This window comes from Zootoca vivipara, chromosome 1 (assembly GCF_965207765.1).
Source record: "Zootoca vivipara chromosome 1, rZooViv2.hap1.1, whole genome shotgun sequence".
NCBI classification, from domain to species: Eukaryota; Metazoa; Chordata; class Lepidosauria; order Squamata; family Lacertidae; genus Zootoca; species Zootoca vivipara.
Window position 1 is genome coordinate 76,377,561 of NC_142582.1, and position 20,271 is coordinate 76,397,831.

General features: G+C 42.8%; 1 protein-coding gene across 10 annotated transcripts in view; it reads right to left on the reverse strand.

Annotated features, from left to right (window-relative positions):
• The window catches only part of NAV2 (neuron navigator 2), a 538,301-nt gene that overhangs the window by 209,041 nt on the left and 308,989 nt on the right, over positions 1–20,271 (reverse strand). For 2 of the 10 annotated variants that reach the window (XM_088668327.1, XM_060275162.2), the window contains exon 1: positions 8,016–8,371. The exons of 6 other annotated variants lie outside the window; for them this stretch is intronic. In XM_088668327.1, the coding sequence (XP_088524453.1) occupies positions 8,016–8,066 (51 nt within the window). In that variant the 5' untranslated portion in view covers positions 8,067–8,371. Of the gene's footprint in view, positions 1–8,015; positions 8,372–20,271 lie in introns of those variants that run through there. 2 more of the 10 variants (XM_088668314.1, XM_060275166.2) reach the window with 2 other exon arrangements.

Here is a 20,271-nt window from a genome sequence, read left to right on the forward strand (position 1 = left end):
AGTGCTTGTGACAATCTATATTTGCGGCAAATGTATGCAATGTCTAAATCTATTGCCATAAGAAGAAGTTACCACTCCACATGCCAGTCAACCCACATGTTACTTTTTGTCTCATGCCTAGCCAAATAGCAGCTTCCCTTCATCTAGCAAACCTGTTCATTGCTAGCATAGATTGCACAGTGGTGCTGGTAGGAGAGGAATATTGCATAAGTCATGTCAAACTTTAGATACTATTTATTGGACTTATTATTCCTTTTTTTGCTTGGAGAACTACTTAAAATAACTACATCCAAGCACAAGTATTTCAGAGTCATTCTGCCCTTTTTTCTCCTTTCAAACATTTCTTCTTAGAACATTCCTGTGGCCAACCCCTCCCCCTCCCCCAGTATCCTAGGCCTCTTAGTGGAAGGTCAGACATACAGTTTTGGATCAGTGCTGCCCTCCCTCATTCTTCTCCCAGCTGCAAGTGAATGAGATGGGAGCAAATCATGTTAGATGTTCTAACACTCCAAACAGTAGCCTGGAGAACTTTAAACAGGCAATAAATAAATACAAATCAAACTTGTTTTCCCGCTAATTTTGATTAATGTTAACACACTCACTCGCCTTTGATCTTTGTTCTTCCCATGGTGCTACTTGGCTTCTGAAAATTGAATGAGTCACAGAGATGCTTTCTGTTACATTGATCTCAGACACAGACACCACACACAAGTGATGTTGCATGCAAATCAACCCATTCTGAGTCCACACAAATCCATAAAAGGGTTTTCACCAGTTACACTTTAGCTTCCAAACCAGCAATAACTCTTCTTTGGAAAACAGACTTTCCTGTTGGGATTTTAAGAAAGCTTCCTCCCTGCACCCTCCTTCTATCATAATTCTAGAACTCAGGGGCACCCAAGGAGTAGAATGTTGGAAAGTTCAAGACAAAAGAAAGTACTTATTCACTTGCCACATAGATACAATGCTAAATTAAAAAAATTCCTTACAGTAGCACCTTAGAGACCAACTAAGTTTGTTATTGGTATGAGCTTTCATGTGCATGCACACTTCTTCAGAAAACTCATACCAATACCAAACTTAGTTGGTCTCTAAGGTGCTACTGGAAGGATATATATATATATATATATATATATATATATATATATATATATATATATATATTGTTTTGACTATAGCAGACCAACACGACTACCTACCTGTAACTAATGCTAAATTAGCACAATTTACATACTCCTTCCATGAGCATGGTATGTGGTTTTGAGAATGTGAACAACATTCCACTCAACAATCTTCTAACATGAGGGTGTGTTTCAATCTATGCAATTGCTTACAGGTTGTTACTCCTGTGTACCATGTGGATGTCAACAGTAAAGCTGAAGTCAAAAGCCCACTGAAACCAATGGAAAACATTTCCATGGAATAGCCTGCAAATATGTGATATGCACATCAATATTAGTTGTGTTGTTATGAGGTGCTGTGTTGCCTCCACAGGATGTTTTGTGGCTGATCTTGCAGTTAGGGTTGCCAGACTCAATAGAGGACAGGACTTTTGTGCCTTTAATTGCCCTGCTCTCTTTTGAGTCTGGAAACCTTAAAGAGAAACCAGCAGACCCTTTGCTAAACAAGGTTTCCAGACTCAAAAGGTTTCCAGACTCAAAAGAGAGCAGGGCAACTAAAGGCACACAAGTCCTGTCCTCTATTGAGTCTGGCAACCCTACTTGCAGTTGTTTTCAGGAATGTTTTCATCTGCTCTGTTACTTTGTTGGATTGCTTATTATTTGGATTGTTCAATTGTAACCTGCTCTGAGATTGTAAAATGAAGGTGGGGTAAAAATATACTTAATAAATAAAGCTAGTATTGCTACTGTATTAATAGCTGTGGTGTTTTATTCCATGTATGATGCATTCAGCCATGTTAGCTATTGATCATTCCTACAAAGGCGCACCTTACTAGGCTGGAATTAGTAGTGGACTGGAATTAGAAACAAATATTCCCTTGTTGAGACACAGCAAAACATTCCCACAGTTGCAGGGGGGTAGGGGGAAGGGAGCAAGCAAAACTCTACAGTGTTACAGAGTACGCAACTGATGGAGGGGGGGAATGTTAACATTGAAGTGGTACTTCTGCAACAGAAGCAGTTCAGAGGTAAGCCACCTGTTCAGTTCCTGTCTGCCTCCCAATTCCCAACAGCAACCCTATAGAATTCTAGGGTTTATGCCAGTGTTGGATAAGGAGATTCTAGACATGAAGAGGAAAGCTTGCCGTGCTTATTTGCATGTCAATAAAAGAAGAGTGCTTTTTCTTCAGCTCACAGCTAGCAGAGTCTTGGGAACAAACAGAAAGTGGGGGTCTCTCACTTCTGCCGCTGTCTTGATCTTTGCCAGAGTGAGGTTTCAATGGCAAAATAGTGAGTCGGTTTGCACATATTCCCATCATACTCTGTGGAGCATGCAGTGCTATTAGCAGTTGGGAACCAAATGCAAGCTGTAATTGCGTTTCAGAGAAAAACATAAATGTGGTGCTTTCTCGGAAAATAGCAGGTTATCAGTATGATTAAAGGTCAGGTCCCCTTTTAAAGGCATAAAAAGATCATTATGTTTGCCTTGTCTAGAATTTCACATAAACATTTTTTCCATGCAGGGCTTATCTTCCTACATGTAAACTGATAGCAGATGATAACATAAACCTTGATTATGTTTCAAAGGAAGCATGGTTTCTTTATAAAGGAATTGGATTAATCACTTCTGTACGTATTTTAATTGTCTGATATTTGCTTTAATTGCACTTTTAAAAAAAGGGGGGGACGGAGAAGAAATATTTACAATACTGTATTAATATGTAACAATATATTTCAGAAGCAGAAATAGTAACAGCATCAATAAAGCTGCTAGCAACCAGCTTATATACAGTAGTAGCCAGAGTCAGAAACGAGGGCAAGATATACATGAACAAGCTGAGAATGAGAAAGAAATGGCAAGTATGTAAAATAAGTAAGAGTTGTGAGAGTGGGGGGGGGGAGAGAGAGAGAGAGAGAGAGAGAGAGGCTAACAAAGCTTGAAAAGGGGGCAGGCAAAATTTTAGAGGATAAGCCTATCAATGGCTATTAGTCATGATGGCAATATATGCAAGCATCACATTCAGAGGCAAAATGCCCCTGAATACTAGCTTCTGGGGAGCAATGCTGGGAGAGATCTCGCTATGCAGCTGTAACCAATCACAGCTCGTGCAAAAAGTGTGCTCTCTTTTCTGGAAGCTGCTAGAGCCCGATCTAACCACTTCTGTATTGGGTTTCCGTGCTATGCAAAGACAGTGAGAGGGGCTCATGCTCTAACCCTTTACTATTGCTTTGAGCAGGGCGGCTAACCTTTTGGACCAGAGAGATGCATTCAGGGTTGGCCAATCCTTCAAGGGCTATGAGCCAGTGCTTCTTATGACCAAAACAGTTGTGACCACAAAACTCCCCTCTGCCCGCCATGGATTCCTACTTATATATGCTTTTATACTATTGTTTTTCTGTTTTTCTGTCATATTTTTGTTTTAATGATATTGTTTATTTTTTAAATGTTAAGCCATTTATACACGTTTTAAGTAAATAATAAATGAATGTGCACACAGAAGTACACAGGTCACACTTGCAGACCACACATACACACTCTCCGCATATACACTCACTCTCTCCTCCACACCTGCACAAAAACAGACATACATTCAGGAACACATCACACACACACACACACACACAAAGGTGCATAAACATGCACATTCATACACACAGGAGGAAGATCGAAAATAGATGTGATGGAGAGGGAAATTATTCTTTCTTTGCTTCAAAGATTGCTGTTGAAAGAGTAGAGACAGTGATTTTTATCTCCCCATCAGTGCTAAGTGGGGAGGAATATGTGATGAACCCGACCAAGTCTTGATTCAATAACTCATTCCATTTTTAGCCCTGTAGCCATTCAGAAAGATCAAGTCATAGTTGATGATGTACTTGTTAGCACCTGGAAACCTTTCTTGCAATGGGCAATCTCCAGGTGTTGAAAGACTGATATAATCGTCTGCACATATATTTATATACCTTGTAAAACTCCTGTCCTTACAGTCCTTAGAGTAGAAAGAAGTGACAACTAAATATCATCTAATTGGAATCTTGCAATTAACAACAGCCTTCAGCACAATAAATAATTTCAGCATCTGTTTGGCTCAGAATGGAATATCTACAAAGTGTTAACCTTTGCTTTTCTCTCCATAGCAGTGTGGGTCAGCATGGGCCATGAAAGAGAATCAAGCCTATTATGGAAGCACAAGCTTCTTGTCTGTTCCTCATAACAATGCTAGAGGATGAGGCAACACACATGCACTATGGCTTGCACTTGCAAGAGAACAGGCCATCTCCAGGGGAGGCTGGTCCATTAAGTCAAATTGAGTGCTGCCTCACCAATCTCATTCTGTCTTCAGCCAGCCCCTTCTTGCCTGCCTAGCCCATGAGGTTGCCCTGCCAGCTTCCTAAATCTCAGTGTTGCCCTTGTGGAACTAAGCATGGATGATGAGGTCAAAACTAGAAATAGTTTACTTTGACTGCCTCTCATTGACTCTGGTTCCACCTATTGCTGGTTCCATGCCTTGGTAGTTTTGCCTCCGTCTTCCTCTGCAGAGTTCCACAGTGACGATACTGAGATTGAGGAGAAAGCTGATAGGCAGTGCTACCTCTTGGGTTGGTTATAAATAAGAAGGCAGGCAGGTGGGGGCTGGCTGAGGGAAGACTAAGGTTGGTGAGGCAGCATCCCATTTGCCCCTGACAGACCAGCCTCCATTGATTTGTCATCCACATTTGAGACATAACATCCAAACTTCTTGTTTTCAATAAAGCAGGCAGCTCATCTGTTGCTGCAGAAACAGAGGCATTCCACATAGCTTCAGCCTTATTCCCTGGCCAAAATGACTACAAAAAAAATGGATACCGGGGAAGAAGAAATTCCCTGAGGACAGCCAAGGACAGCCACTAAAATATTTAAGACATATAGTAAATCACCCGAGAGGAACACCATGACATGCACACCAGGTGCAACAAAGTGTAGAAAGCATTTCAGTGCTCTTCTACGTTCTGTGCTATCTGTAATAAAGCAAGAGAAAAGTGTTTACAACATATATAGAGCACTGCCACCATGAAAGAAAAGAGAAGGAAGCAATTAGGTCTCACGGAGTCCAATAAAACCATGACAAGCAGGCAGATTTGCCTACACCAGGCAGAAGTGGCTGTAAAGCCACTCAGAAGAAACTTCTGAGCACTATTTGATCCCTGAACCAGAACTACAATGCTGCTGCTGCTGCTTTCTAAAGTGAACTGCCAGTCCTCACTAGCTGGCTTTAGGATTGTCACCGATGCTTACTGGGCTGATATATCATGCAACATCAACAAACTTTGTCATTTTGGAGCCAAACTGGACATTGCACACATATAGCTCTTTTCCACCGTTTCCACCATTTCCTAATGTGAAAATAAGATTTCAGAGACTGCCTTCAGGACTAGAGGAATGGTGATGGGGGAGAGCACTCTTAATCCTTTTCATGTAGCCCTTCTGTATCTCTTAGCCCATGAAAGAAAAGCAGCTTGGTAGGTGCCAGGGATTCGAGGACAAGAGCCACTAGATCCATCCCATGAAGGGCTCCTCTACTTTTTGAGGGAAAATCCTAGCGGATACAGGTTCTTCCTTCATTCTAACACAAAGCCACATTATGTAAAATTATCTTTTCTATGCAAATGCATACAGAAGCTGCAAAGCTAAGAGGTAGTGAATTCCAACAGGCAGGGAAGAAAGGAGACTGATCCCAGCTCACCAACAATGGAAAGAGAAAGGTAGGTCCAGCAAGCTCCCTCTAGTGGACATGAGACAAGCCTGGTGGGCAACAGCACTGAGTAAATAAAGGTCTGGCCTCTGAAAGGCAAAGATGTCACAACCATGAGCTGATGTGGGATATGGAACCATGCCCAGGTCCATGTTACCTCCTTTGCACTTTCTGGGCATTGGGCCTTTAGCCTATTATGTGTGGCTGTAAGCTTTCACTGCCAGAGCTTAGCACATCATTGAGCTAAATAAATATTAAACAGCGTTAGTTGTATCTGATTATCACTAAAGCCCACAGAGGAGCCCATTGTACCTACTGGATACTCAAAAGTCCATATAAAGGCCAGAGACAGTGTTTCTCAGATATCCTCAGCATTCATAGGTAATTTGTAAGCACAGATCTGTGCCTTGCTGTCTGTCCTGACAGAACCCTTTTTTAAAAAGTCAGAAACACCAATAAAAGAAAAATAATCACTGAATCACCTGAAGTAGTTTATGTCTATCTATCTGGTAAATGTAAAGGAGCCAAAAATGGGAGGGGGGAATTTTCTTGCTTGTATCAATTTGCTTTAGATCTATTTATATCATAAATACAAACCTAAGATATTTTGTATCTTAATTTTACCTCTGTGACCCCATGAGATATGATCTCACAGATCTGCTTGTTGAACCAAGTGTTCTTGGCTATTTGGCAAAATATCAAGGGCTAAAATTGCTGGCATACCCCACCTTGCATTTTCAAAGCTTCTTTCCCCTCTTTACTTTTTAAAGCTGGCTCAGTTTCCCCATGCATTTAGTTCCTCCTCTTTGTTTGGGAGGCCCACTCCAAAGTGGCTCAGATGTTTATGTTTGCAGAAAGGGCATTTGCTACACCTGCGTAGCCCATTCTCTTAGCTTCCTGATTTCCGGAGCATAAAAAGGCAGGCTGCTGGAACAGGAGCCACCTCTCATCTCAGCATGCCTGGCAGCAGCTCAAGCCATGCTTGGGCAACCCTTGTGCTTAACATGCACCCTTTCCTGCCAATTCAAAAACAATAACAATTCAATTTTCTAAGAGGCACTCATGCATGCCAAATCGGAAACCATCCTGATCTCCCAAGCAAGAATGGCTTTTGTATCCAGCAAGATCATCCATAAACTGATTATGACTGCCCAAACAGACCTTCAAATGTAAATAATTTTTTTAAAAGATGAGAAGTAATTTTGAATGACAGCCATAGAGATATGGGTTTCAATTAATGCTCCATGCGAGTGATGCTCTTAAGGCACTTTCTCCACTACAGTACCAATTTCCCAGGCATACACTGGTTTGGGGCCCCTTGACACTTGGAACAAACCCTTGGTATTGAATTCTAAACTTCATAGGAAACATATTTAAAGTGAAATGTGCACAGGAGTGCAATTTCCATTGTTTAATATAATCCAATAGATGGATAAAGAATAACACTATTTAAAAAGAGCAGTTGCTGGCTCAGGTTTGGAAGTAGATTTCCAAAAGCCGCTAATGTGCAGACTCCCTAAGTTTTTTAACCCACAGTTCCAATCTTGGCACGGGGAGTAATTGGAAAAGACAGGCAGACGTTTGGATTTCCTGATCTCATTTGCGCTGGGGGAAATGGGAAACCCACAAACTTTCTCTTTACAAACAAGGAGCTGCGGTTTCTTTTTAACTCTCTTGGGGAAATTCACGGGGAGGTTTTTTTTTCAAAACGAAGCGATCAGCAAACCCAGCGCCCAAATGCCTGCGCTTGAGGAATTCTTATTACACCAAAGGCACTGAGGCAATCCAGAGAAGCAGGGAGGGAGGGAGGGAAAGCAGGAAGAAGAAGCTGAAGAACAAAATATAAGCACCATCGATTTCTATTTTTCTGCTTTGAAAGAAGCTTAACCTAGGAAAGATCAAACTACAGGCGCAGCCATGCGCTGGGAGAGAGAGGGGGGGGGGAGATCCGTTGGGAGATCGGCCTCTGCTTCTGCACTCCTGCTTTGCTTAACAGCTTTATTCTGAACGCTACGCCGCTTGGAGCCAAACTCCAGCAATGATGCCCAGAAAACAGCACACACAAAAATGCCATCCAAACAAAATGCCCAAGGCACATGGCGAGAGGGTCTCCAGCAGACTTCCTCTTTCCAGTTATCACCAGCGTGCAATCGGAAATCCTTACCAACTTCATGGTCATGTTGTTCTGTTCCCAGCGCCATAGCATCACACTCATTTTCCTCGGCCAGCGCACCCAGCCAGCAGCACCTGCCCAGAGGAGCCAGCACCCAGCCAGGCTACGCGTCCATCTCACGCGTGCTTCCAGTACCTTAACATCCAGCCGCTACAGAGAGCTTCATTCCCCTCTGTTGGGTTAAGGAAAGCCTCGCTCATCTTGACGGTGTTCTCTGCAAACTTAGCTCTCTCGTGCACGGAGCAGAGCTAAGACCATAATGCATCAACTCCTCTCTCTTTCTCTCACTCAGGCCAAATCAAACAACTCCTCAAATGAGCTGGAGGAGGCAGCTGGGGCTGCAGGAGTGAAAGAAGGACAAGGAAGTCTCCCTCCCCGCTCCCCCCCCCCCGCAACCACAAGCACTTCGCAGATTGGGCATTCCTGGTTCAATGGGCCGTTCATCGTTTCTGAAGAGAATCCCGTTTAACCCCTTCGGGGCGAGAGTTTGATCCGTGAACCGGGGAAGAATGGGAGCAGCGCGCAGAACAACGGGCCCGCATGCGAGGAGGGAGCGAGGGCAGGGCAAGCAGGGAGTTAAAACGCCCAGTATTGCTTGCCCCCTGCTTCAGCCGATTTTGCAAACGGAGCTGGCGAATTCAAGAGCAAATATTGAGGTTTTGTGTTTGATTTAATGAAGAAGAAACTAGGATGGTACAAGCCATCAGCTGGAAAGGTAGCACGTGCTCTAGGGTGACCTGGTGCAATGGGACTTTAATTTTCCTTTCAAATTTGGGCAGGTGTACATCCAGAAGGAGCAGCACTGGATGACATTTTCTCTTTTACAAAACTGCAAGAGGAAGGAATCCTTTCTCAATCAAATCACAGAGGTGGAAAGGGAGCTCAAAGTCCAGCCCTCTGCCTAGGCAGGGAATCAGTTGTTCCAGCATCCTTGGGGCATATGAAGCTACTGGATGCTATCAGACATTGATCTATGCAGCATACTCTCCCTGGCAATGGTTTTCTAGGGGTGCCATCAGGGATAGCAGTTTGGGGCAGAAGTTTGGGCCCACTCAGCAGGACAAGCAAGAGGACCCTTAAATGCAGCAGACCAGGCTTACACATTGTGAAGCAGCCTGCCAGCCCACCCCAACCCACAGGGGTGGCTGGGCTTTTCTCAGGATGGAGCACAGGCAGAGTAGGGTTGGGGACCAGGTACACTTGCCCCAACTCTCAGAGGGCTAAGCAGGGACCAGCTGCTTTTTTGTTCTTTATTCGAACAAGACTCCCACCCTGGGTCTCAGACAAGCTCTGCACAGGCCTGAGGATAGGTGTCTCCTAGCCAGGAACTGCTGGGGGCAGGGGAGTGTCCTTGCAGTGGGAAGAATAGAATTGTTGAGTTGGAAGGGACCATGAGGGTCATCTAGTCCAACCTCTGTAATACAGAAATCTTTTGCCAAACATGGGGCTCGAACCTATGACTATGAAATTAAGAGTCTCATGCTCTACTGACTGAGCTATTGCTGGTGGTTCTCCTGACGGTGATAGCACAACCCCCTCTGCTTTTTTTACATGCAAAGCAGCCTTTGTAGTAATGACAGAAGTTCTGAGATAATTTGCTTCTTTTTTAATATACATGCCCCCAATCTTGTTCCTTCTTTCAGGCAATGTTTCTTCCCACCTGCCTTCAATAGTGTTGTTGTTGTTTAGTCATTTAGTCATGCCTGACTCTTCGTGCCCCCATGGACCAGAGCACACCAGGCACTCCTGTCTTCCACTGCATCCCACAGTTTGGTCAAACTCATGTTAGTTAGTAGCTTTGAGAACACTGTCCAACCACCTCGTCCTCTGTCAATCCCTTCTCCTTGTGCCCTCAATCTTTCCCAACACCAGGGTCTTTTCCAGGGAGTCTTCTCTTCTCATGAGGTGGCCAAAGTATTGGAGCCTCAGGTTTGATGATCTTGCAGTCCATGGGACTCTCCAGCACCATAATCAAAAGCTGGAGGAGTCTCTTGAGAGTCCCATGGACTGCAAGAAGATCAAACAGTGTAAGACAGCCTAAAGGATGCTGCCACTGAGCCAGTTAAAGTTACACCACAACCAATGGTCAAGCGGCATGCACTGCTTTCATCTGTTAAGGGCCACATATCCCTGGGGAAATGCCAGCAGCTGCATGCCAGTGGTGGGTTGAACCAAGCCCAGCAGTGGGTGGGACACCCGCTTTCTCTATTCCTTCCTTCCACCACCTTTTTCTCTCTCTTTCTGATACATGCATCTCCCTCTCTCTTCCACCCCACCCAGCAGGCTGCAGTTGTATGGACAAGTTGCTCTTGCCAGAACTGATTGCTTGCAACAGGCTTTTTTCCTTCCTTCTTCCACTGCTCCAACAGTTAGGGCTTTTCTCGTTCCTCCCCCCCCCCTGTTTCCCCTTCTGTTATCCTCCCCACCCATATATGCACTGAAAATAAGCAGCAGGCCATGTGTGGCCCATGGGTCAGTCACTCCTGCCCCAGGGGGATGCACAAGTCCCCATTCTTGTCAAACAGTCTTCTGGCCAGTTCAATAAGCTGTGACCAAGCATGTCCGTGCAGATGAGGATGCACATCCACATCAGATGCAGGAAGGGAATCCTCCTTCCACATGCAGATCTGCCTTGTGGATTAGGCAGCTGGGTTCAGGACAGAAATCAGTATTGTACAGCCACCCATGCTCACTCGTTGAAATATCTGCCAATATCTGCAACTGGCTTCTGTGTATGTGCAGCCATTGTAGGTACACATCTATATGCATTGCCATTGCAACACTGAATTCACTGGGTACACATTTTGATGGTGAATTGTCTGGATATTCATGCCCATTCAGGGCCACTATCCACTGCTCACAACTAGAGTCTGATTGGAAGCTGCTATATCTAATAAAGAGAAAGATATTGCCCAACTTTGGAATTCAGAGGGGGTTTTTCCCTTATGGACCAACACAGCTACCCTTGGTTTTGAGGAGTTTGGGGTCGGTTTCTTTTTTATATTTAACATACCGGTAGATTGTCCTGGGCTGATGGTAGTGCAGTATGCAGTCTAAGGTCACCACATCAGATATCCAATCAATGGAGTCTAAGGAAATTAAGGATATGTCCAGCTAGCGGGTTTCTATGCTTTAGCCCAGCACTAATCCAGGAGCACACAAAGCACATTTTCTTTCTTATCCCATAACATGCTATTGTACTCTTGAAAGGATTTGCTGATCTGCTTGGCAAGCAAAACTTTTGCCAGCCTCAGAGACCAACAAAGAAGTCAAAAGGTTTCCCTGAGCTACAGTTTTAAAGCAGATGAGGACAGACACCTGCACAGTTATATCAACATTTAAATTCATCTGGTTCACTTGGCCATTATAGAACGAGCTTTTAATTCTTTCTAAAAGGTATAAAGGACTCTTCTTCATTTGCTTTTGTGGCAGCAAAATACCTTGCACTGCAAAACCTTCTGAACTAGCCGGAGTGAGTGCCCCGCTGAAAGGTCACCTCCAGGAGGTTGGAAATCTGAGGGAGAGGGTCGCAGCCTGTTGGCGGGCTTTGGAAATTAGATGCACAATTTGCAGGAGGGTCAAAGGAAGCTACAATGAGCCAATGACAAATGAAAAGATAAATGAATATGAGGAGGGGGAGAGAACCTTGGATGTGAGGCCAAAGGGATTTCTAAGGAAATTACATAAGTCTTCTTAAGCACAGTGCTCACGCAAACTGCCAGGTCCTTCAGAGCTTTCCTTTTAACTGAATTTAATTTATCCCTTCCGTGCTGCTGCTGACCCAGTGGAAGCACTACACAGCCTGCCACTTAGGATGTTGTCACCCAGCTTCCCAACTGTGCCTCAAGGAGGTTCAGGCCAGAACGTGCAGCTCAGGGAAGGATATGGAAGAAGGCTCTGGGCCATATCTGTATTTTCAGTGTGCTTCCCTGTGGTTTTCAGCAGCTCCTTGAACTAAGTGGATGTGACCCAGGGTTGCTCTGACTTAGAGGGGAAGATTAGAATGGCCTCCTAAACAGAAGCCAATTAAGATCCAATAGGGCCCAGCTGGCTGATCGACAATGAACCAATAAGCAGCTCTTATTTCCTCAATTATTTCACCATCCATTCATATAGCTTGCTTGCTCTCTTGTTTTCAATCACATGTCCTCCTGTCTTATTTTGTTTTCATTACTGTCCCCTACTTCTGATAGCCCCAATACCCTTTCCCCCCAAACCCCTGCAATGACTGCTGTTCCCCCTCCACAGCCTTTAGAACAGGCATCCCCAAACTGCGGCCCTCCAGATGTTTGACTACAACTCCCATGATCCCTAGCTAACAGGACCAGTGGTCAGGGATTATGGGAATTGTAGTCCCAAAACAGCTGGAGGGCCAAGTTTGGCCATGCCTGCTAAAGGGAAGCCTGCAAGCAGGACCTGAGCACAAGATCACTCTCTCCCTTCTTGTGATTTCCAGCAACTGGTATTCAGAGGCATTACTGTGCCCAACTGTGGGCACAAATCATGGCTTGTAGTCATCAACAGCCTTATCCTCCACGAATTTGTCCTCAGTCCTCTCTGACCCCTGTCACTCCTTCCTTTGCAATGATTGTGCTGCCGCCCCTGCCTCTCTTAACAGTGTTATTACTTAGCATTACAGTTTCTTGAAGTCTACCCACTTGACATTATTACGGAGGCCTGTTATGGAGACCTGATGTCAGCCCACCCCACAATCTCACATAAAATCCTAACATAAAATCTTTGCCAACTACCTTTGGAGCATTTTCTACTTCTGGTGATTTTGTTTGCTATATCAACTTGAATCTCTTGGAGCCTGCTCAAATCCCCACTCAGCTATGAAATTCACTGGGTCCTTTACTCTTTCTTTTTTCTTTTTTACTTTCACTGGGTGACCTTGGGCCAGACACTATCTCTCAGCCTAACCTCCCTCGCAGGGCTGTTGAGACCATAAAATGGAGGGTGAGGGATAACTATGTGCACTGCTTTGAGCTCCTTAAAGAAAGGTGAGATATAAATGGGATATAAATTAAATGAATATGCAAAAGGCCAAAAAGTTATTGGGGGCCCATGGTAGATTAACCGCATTATCACTTCCACAATCATTTTCACCATTCCTTCAAAGCAGAACTTTTTCTACAATGGTTTTCCAGAGATTTAATTCACCAATTCAGCTACAAGTCACCAAATGTTGGGTAATCTGTTCATGCATGGATGAACCATCCCATAACTTCTACATGGCAAACTCTAAGAATGCTCCTACAGCAACAGATTGCGACTATTATGCTGTACAATATACAAAGCATACAAGATATACAAAGTATGCTAGAACTTCCTGAGTATGATAGAAAACATGGGGACTTTCATCAGCTTAGAAACACAACAGAATGCAGTGTTACTAGAAAAAAATAAACCAGAAATCCTATTTTGTTCCCATCATTTTCTAAAATACAGCCCATTTTGGACACATTCATTTAATTGAGCTTTTTTGAACTCAAGATGTGTTTTGCCTCCAGAAGAAATCCTGAGAGTGTTGCCAGGTATAATTGACACTTGTTTCTTTCCTTCTTCTTCTTTTAAATAAAAAAGCAGTAAAAAAAAAGGAGTTCCTTTCATCCTCTTGCAGAACTTCCCTAATAAGGAACTCCCTGAACAAAATGGAAGAGATAAGATTGGATATGGAGTTGGCAAAATCCTTGCTATGACCTTTTCCCTCCTCCCACAAGCAACCTTTAGACAGCTCATCCTCTAGTGCTGTGTGTTGACTCCACAGAGACATGCTGCTCACACATTCTGCCTTAATTTAAAAGGGTAGGATGGCAAGGGCACATCCATACAATTCCTTTAAAAAATAACATTTATCAGGATTTCACAAACCCTTTTCTTGAAACTGCTGACATTTAGCAAGGAAGGATAGAGATGGGGGTGGGCCAAGGAGCTTTTTACCAGTACATAAAATGCATGTCAGACTAAAAAGCTTGTTAGCAGCCCTAATGGGATGTTAATGGGCACTTAAGCATCCCAATTAATGTGCAAAATAATGCTCTTGTTATTCATTGATGGTTCTTCAATGACACAGAAAACAGGTATGAGTCCTGCATTCAGCCCCCTAATGAATATAATTCTAGCTCCCAGGACACAAAGGATACTGTTGGGAAAACAAGGGGAAACAGATGTTGGGGAAATTATGAATGAATTCAGAACACATAAACATTGTCAATACATCGGTTGCTAGAGGGAAATGAAAACCCATTAACTACTTACCCATTGTGTTGCCATGAAAAATATGCATAACAACAACTGGCTAGCTAGCATTTAAGCTTCTCCGTCATATTAGATTCATTACAATTACTTTGGCTTTTTATTGCTGAGTTCTCTAACTCATTTACAACTATTCATTAATTAATGCATGAAGCCTACTAATAGAACACTTTGCCATTCACACTTGCTGTTTACTTGAGTTAATGCTGTTATAACATCAGACCTAACCAACCCAACTCAGAAATAAGCCCTGGTAATCTTTTCCTCCCAGTTTGTAAGTGTTTAAAGTGCCATAAGGCTTTTTGTTGTTTTTACTGCAACAGCTACACATCTGGACTTTGTTCTGGAGTGACTTCACACATGTTTTCTGAGTCTTGTAACTGCAATTTTATGGTGGTATGAGCCTTTGTAGACAAGAGCCTGTGTCATCAGATGCAGATAAATGCCTGGTTACGAAAACTACTGCCTATAAAGCAAAATGTTTTTGCATGGGATTTTCTGATGAAGTTTTCTGGAGAATAATGAATAAGATCACCGTGACAATTATTGAAGCGATTGAAAATATAAAACTCTTCCCTCTACAGCAGAATATACAGGTGAATCTTTTCAAAATAAAGATGCTTCCATCAGGATTTCCGATTTACTGTATATCCAATTTACTGTATATTTTATCTATTCATAGAATTTTTTAGTTGCTTTATCCTGCCCAGGGCAGCCTAAAGCAACTTACAACCCTCACATTAGAACCTGGGGGGTTGTTGTTGTTGTTTAGTCATTTATTCATGTCCAACTCTTCGCGACCCCATGGACCAGAGCATGCCAGGCACTCCTGTCTCCCACTGCCTCCTGCAGTTTCCTGTCTACTTCCAAAAGGCCAAAGATAGTTAAAGGCCAAAGGCCTAGTTATAGAGGGAAGTTTTTGCCTGGCAGCTGAAGATATTTAACAATGGCAACAGGAAAGCCTCCCTGGAGAGAGAGCGTTCCACAAATGGAGAGCCACCGCAGAAAAGGCCCTTTTACATGTTGCCACCCTCTGGACCTCCCATGGATCCATACCCCTTAGAGAGAAGATACAAATCTATTTATTTATTTATTTATTTATTTATTTATTTATTTATTTCATTAAAAAAATGTTGCTTTACTGTAAGGGGAAAACTTCAAAGCAGTTTACAAAAAAGATAAAACAATAAAATGATCACTAAGAAATTTACAGCCATAATTTAAAACATACGGAAAGTTAAAACTGCAACAGAATTAGCTGAAACAAATTAAACTTCATACAAACACCTGGGTAGACTTGTCTAAGTAAGAAGGTTTTCAGCCTCCACGAAAAAGAATACAGTGAAGGAAGGTGCCCACCTGAGATCAATAGGCAAGGAGTTCCAAAGTATCAGTGCTACCACATTAAACCATTGAGTTCTTACAGATGCAGTGCTTAAGATATTAACATTTGTATTTTAATGCACTACATGCATATTAAGCCAATGGGCCAATTTTATTCTTGTTATTTTTCTGTTGGTTGCTATTTGTTGTTTGTGAAGCATCTTGGTATTTCTTTAAGTTAATAACAATAACAATGGGCAGAATTCAATGTAGTCCTAAGTGGAGTATGCACACATGGAACAAAGTCCGCTCATGTAACTGGGCATTCCTCCTTCTCATCACCCTGTACTCCCCCTAAATCTGTTATGGGGTTTCTTCCAACCCTCCAGAGCAAATTTAGGGAGTGCAGAGGATGACGGGTGAGGACGGGGGAAGTTATCAATTGAGTAAATTATAATTAGTGCATCAATTGAGTAAATAAATAAAAATAAAAACTTAGCCCAATTCCACCAAGTTGTTGTTTTAAAAAATATTTATATTATTATCTGTGTCATTATTCAATGAGATGAAACAGGATCTTCTCTGTAGCAGCACCTCATTCGTGAAATTCCCTCCCTATGAAACTACACTTGGTCCCTCCAATGACTTTCTGGCATCAACTGAGGACATAACAGTTTGCTCAGGTTTTGGGGTGATAAAAATGATAAAGACCCTCAGATTGCATGATGGAAATGGTTTGGACTGATATTTAGTTTTTACATGTTTTGAATTTCATTAACTGCTTGCATTTTATGTGATTGTGCTGTATACCAGCCTAAGTTCCCAGGGCAGAAAAGGCAGTCTAGAAATAAAATAAAACAAAACAGCACATGACCCCCAACAAAATTTGTATGATAGAGAAAAAAGCTTAATTGATGACATGCATTCTTTATTTCTCTTGCAGAAGAGGACAAGTGGTGCTTGCTAATCCTTTTCAGGAAGTTGAAAAATCTCTTTTGGTTTCCCTAATAGTGCTTACTGGATCAATATGCCCAGAAGCAATCACTGAAGAAGATATAATTGATGATGTTGATTTTGAGGGGTGAGTAAGTAGGAGTTGCCACCTGCTTTAGAGGCACACACAGGAACACATCTGAGGATGGATTTTACATGCAATAAAATTGAGATCAATGCAAATAAATTATTCATCAAATTATTTATCATTTGCAGAAGTATTAGGGAATGTCTTTGAACAACCTTTTAAACTGCAACAATGAATATTAATTTGAAGGGTGTTTTGAAGCAAGAAGTAGGGTGGATAAAATGAAATGAAAGTCCAACTCATTTTTTTACAGGCCAAAAATCTAACATACATCCCTTGTATAACTAAGTAAGATATGAGATTGTCTGAAATCTTGGCAAGTTTGAGTGCAAATGTTGCAGTGAACGTAAGCAGTGACAAGAAAGCAGCTGTGGAAATGGGTGCCCTTGTATATTGACAAAGCTGCTGTGGCTGCTTCATCAGCCCTTGAAAACCAAAGGCCGCTTCTAATGAGTCAACAGTATTCCACATTTGCTTTTATGTCCCATCATGACTGCATCAGATTGATGGATTTACAGCCCTATCCATTTATTTTTGGCTGTTTATTACAGCATTATCTTTGAAAGCATTCAGGGTTCCCCTGCCCTTCTTATTATGCAGCAGTGACTCACCAGATTTACTGAGGCTTATCATTCAATGATCCCTGGGATGACATCAGCATCCCCAAAGCTGGACAGTTCCACTCACTTCAAAGATATTCTCCCTTGCTCTTCTCCCACCACCTCCCATGCTCAGAGAGATTACTCAGAGTAGCTGATAAATTACAGTGTATTATTCACATAGTTTTCTCTATAGTTTGGAGCAGCTCTTCATGGAGCTTCATATTTTCCCATCCCAAATCATAATGAGGCTAAGACTCCAAGAGGAGCACAAAAAGTTCTGGATTGGAGAGATTTAATCTATGCACATTCTAATAAAGCAACTGCCTCAAAATACTTGGGTGTATGGAGAATATAAGTGGGACTGAGATTTCAGTTGGCGCATGAGAAGTTTAAATGCCAAATTGAAGAGTGGGGGGCGGGTGGCATATCATCTGCTTGTCTTGCAGCTTTGTGGCACTGTCAGGATCTGGTTTGGGTCAGCAAGCTCTTATGGAGGAGGAGGTGGAAGAAGCAGAAGAGGGCTTAATTGTGGGAACCTGGGTTGGAGGAGGGTGGGGCCTCCCCTTTCCATCCTAACTATGTTTGGAAGGGGTAACTTTGATCTTCCTACAGAGCGGGCAGGGCTGTCTCAACCATGTCGGGCGCCCGGGCGCCATGGTACGGAGATCGCTCCGGCGCCCCCGCTCCGCCCCGTTTCTTGTTGCGGCTGGTGGACGGGTGCAGGGCGGCTCTGCTGCGTGACGCCCCCCTGCCGGGCCGGCGCCCCACGCCACCCAGCCTACCCCTAGAGCCGGCCCTGAGAGCGGAGAACCTCAGTGGAGGGTGGGGAGGGATTTGATCAGGTGAGGAGGAGGCTGAGCAGGAGATGGCAGTGACTGAGCAGGGGGGTGCAGTCTTGTCACCTAGAACCGCATCTACCCAACCCAACAAAGAAAGTGCTTGCAATCTCAATATTCCTACACATGGGTGTAGCAGGGGGGAGAGCTCCCCCAATCCACAAAATTATTGAAAAGCATTGAAAATACTCAAATAACTGAGGTTTTGTCCCCTAGCAGAAACCTTTTGCTACCCGCCTAGCAAAAATCCTGGCTATGCCCATGTTCCTACAAAATGAGAGGGTCTTATGAAGGAGTATGCCATGCCTTGTCTTTAAAAGCTTGATTGGAGGGATAGAGAAACATCTTCACTATCTCTATCCAGTTATGAACTTCTAGCCCTACTCTGAACTGTGACTCCTGTGCACTGTGTCTGCTGCTGAGTCTGTACTGTTACTTTCCTGAAATAATACCTCTCTCTTATTTAGAAGGAAAAGTCTTTGACTGTGAATGTTGGGTGGAGGCCAGGTCATTCATATCTTTTTGACAAATATTTCATGATTTATAGCCTCATTTATTACAATGTGATTTAAGTGCAACTATCTTTCTCTGGATTTGGACCTTGTTGCATAAAACCCTTGATATAAGTAACAAAGTGAAAAATGCTTTAAAAGGAAAAAAAAAGTTTTGTATTCTATGGCTATGATCCAAAGAGTTTCCTGCATGAGTGGAAGACACTTCCTGCTTGTATAATGGTGAGTTACTGATTCCACTGATTTCCTTGTCTAGTGGGAGTCCCTCTCTGTGTGCTACTTCCCACACTGTTCTGGATGGTGTCCTGAGTGCCAGGAGCTGCTTTTCAGTTTGGGCACATGAAGATGCAGGGCCATAAGTTCACCTGTTTCTTGATGAATTTGAGCCAAAGTAATTAAGCAAAACCACCTCTCTCTCTCTCTCTCTTATTATGATCTAGACAGTTTTACAAAGGATTATTATGATTTACCTGTAAGGGGGGGTTCGCTTTATTTATGCACAACTTTTATCAGGATTCTTTCAGAAGTCAGCACTGCAACTTCCTGCTTACATTTGATGAAATGAAATATTAGTTTGTTGGATACAGAGTTTTTAGAGATGCCTTCCGTGAATTACCTCCAAGTGTCGCTGACAGACCTCTATGGAGAGAGAGACAGTGCAATGAACTCTGCTTATTCCCATTTCTGCTCAGGTTAGACCATCATTTAATTCTGAAAACTGGTTGCAACCTCATTAGCCTGATTTAAAAAACCCCAAAACCCAACAACCTTGAGTTAAAATCGTCTTGAAAGCAATATCACTTTCCCCTTTCTGAAACAATTTGTTCAATTACCCGATTATCACCTCCTCTGCATTTTCCTTTACTTTGATTATATTCTGGCATGGGGAAGCAATTAAGTCCTGGCAAAGCTGGAGAGGTTTTAGGTTACAGTGTTAAAGCAGTTTCAAACTGTATGAGCTGCCCATGACCTTCCTAGAAGAAACTTTACACATAGAAGCCTACATCAGAAATAATGATTTAGAATGAAACTTACAGGGAAAATGACAGGAATGTTTTTAACGGGCAAAGCGAGGTGTGGTCAAGCAGGGCAGCCAATACAGACCTGTTCAAAGATGGAGGCACTGGAGACATAAGTTGCAAGATGAAGACCGAAGCATGACATAGTTTCCATCCAAAAACAGCAAGCAAAACCAAAATAGCTTATCTTTTATAGGAAGAGCACACTGCACATTGTATATCTAGTCTTGAACATATTTTAACTTTTAATATTTAGTAGTCTAAAGTAGGACCCCAAGAAAGGATTATATAAATGCAGGCTAGATTTCCTATGTACCATTAATGCTTGCTTAGGGTGGATAATTTTGGCAGGCACATCGTCTCACCTAACTGATCTTTAAGAACATTCCCCTTTTTCTGGGAATACATTACAGCAGGACATCCCCTAGCTGCATGAAGAGTTACGGTAGTTCGAAACCTATAGGGGACTTTATGTGAAGTAGCTCCACTTTGAGTAGGATGTTGGGTAATCTCTGTTGTACACACAAAACTGCCTGGGTGTAGAAAGAGAACACTTTGGATCCCTGCCACTGGTTAAGGTAAGTTTCTACAAGGTAGTTCCAGCATGGGAGAGTGT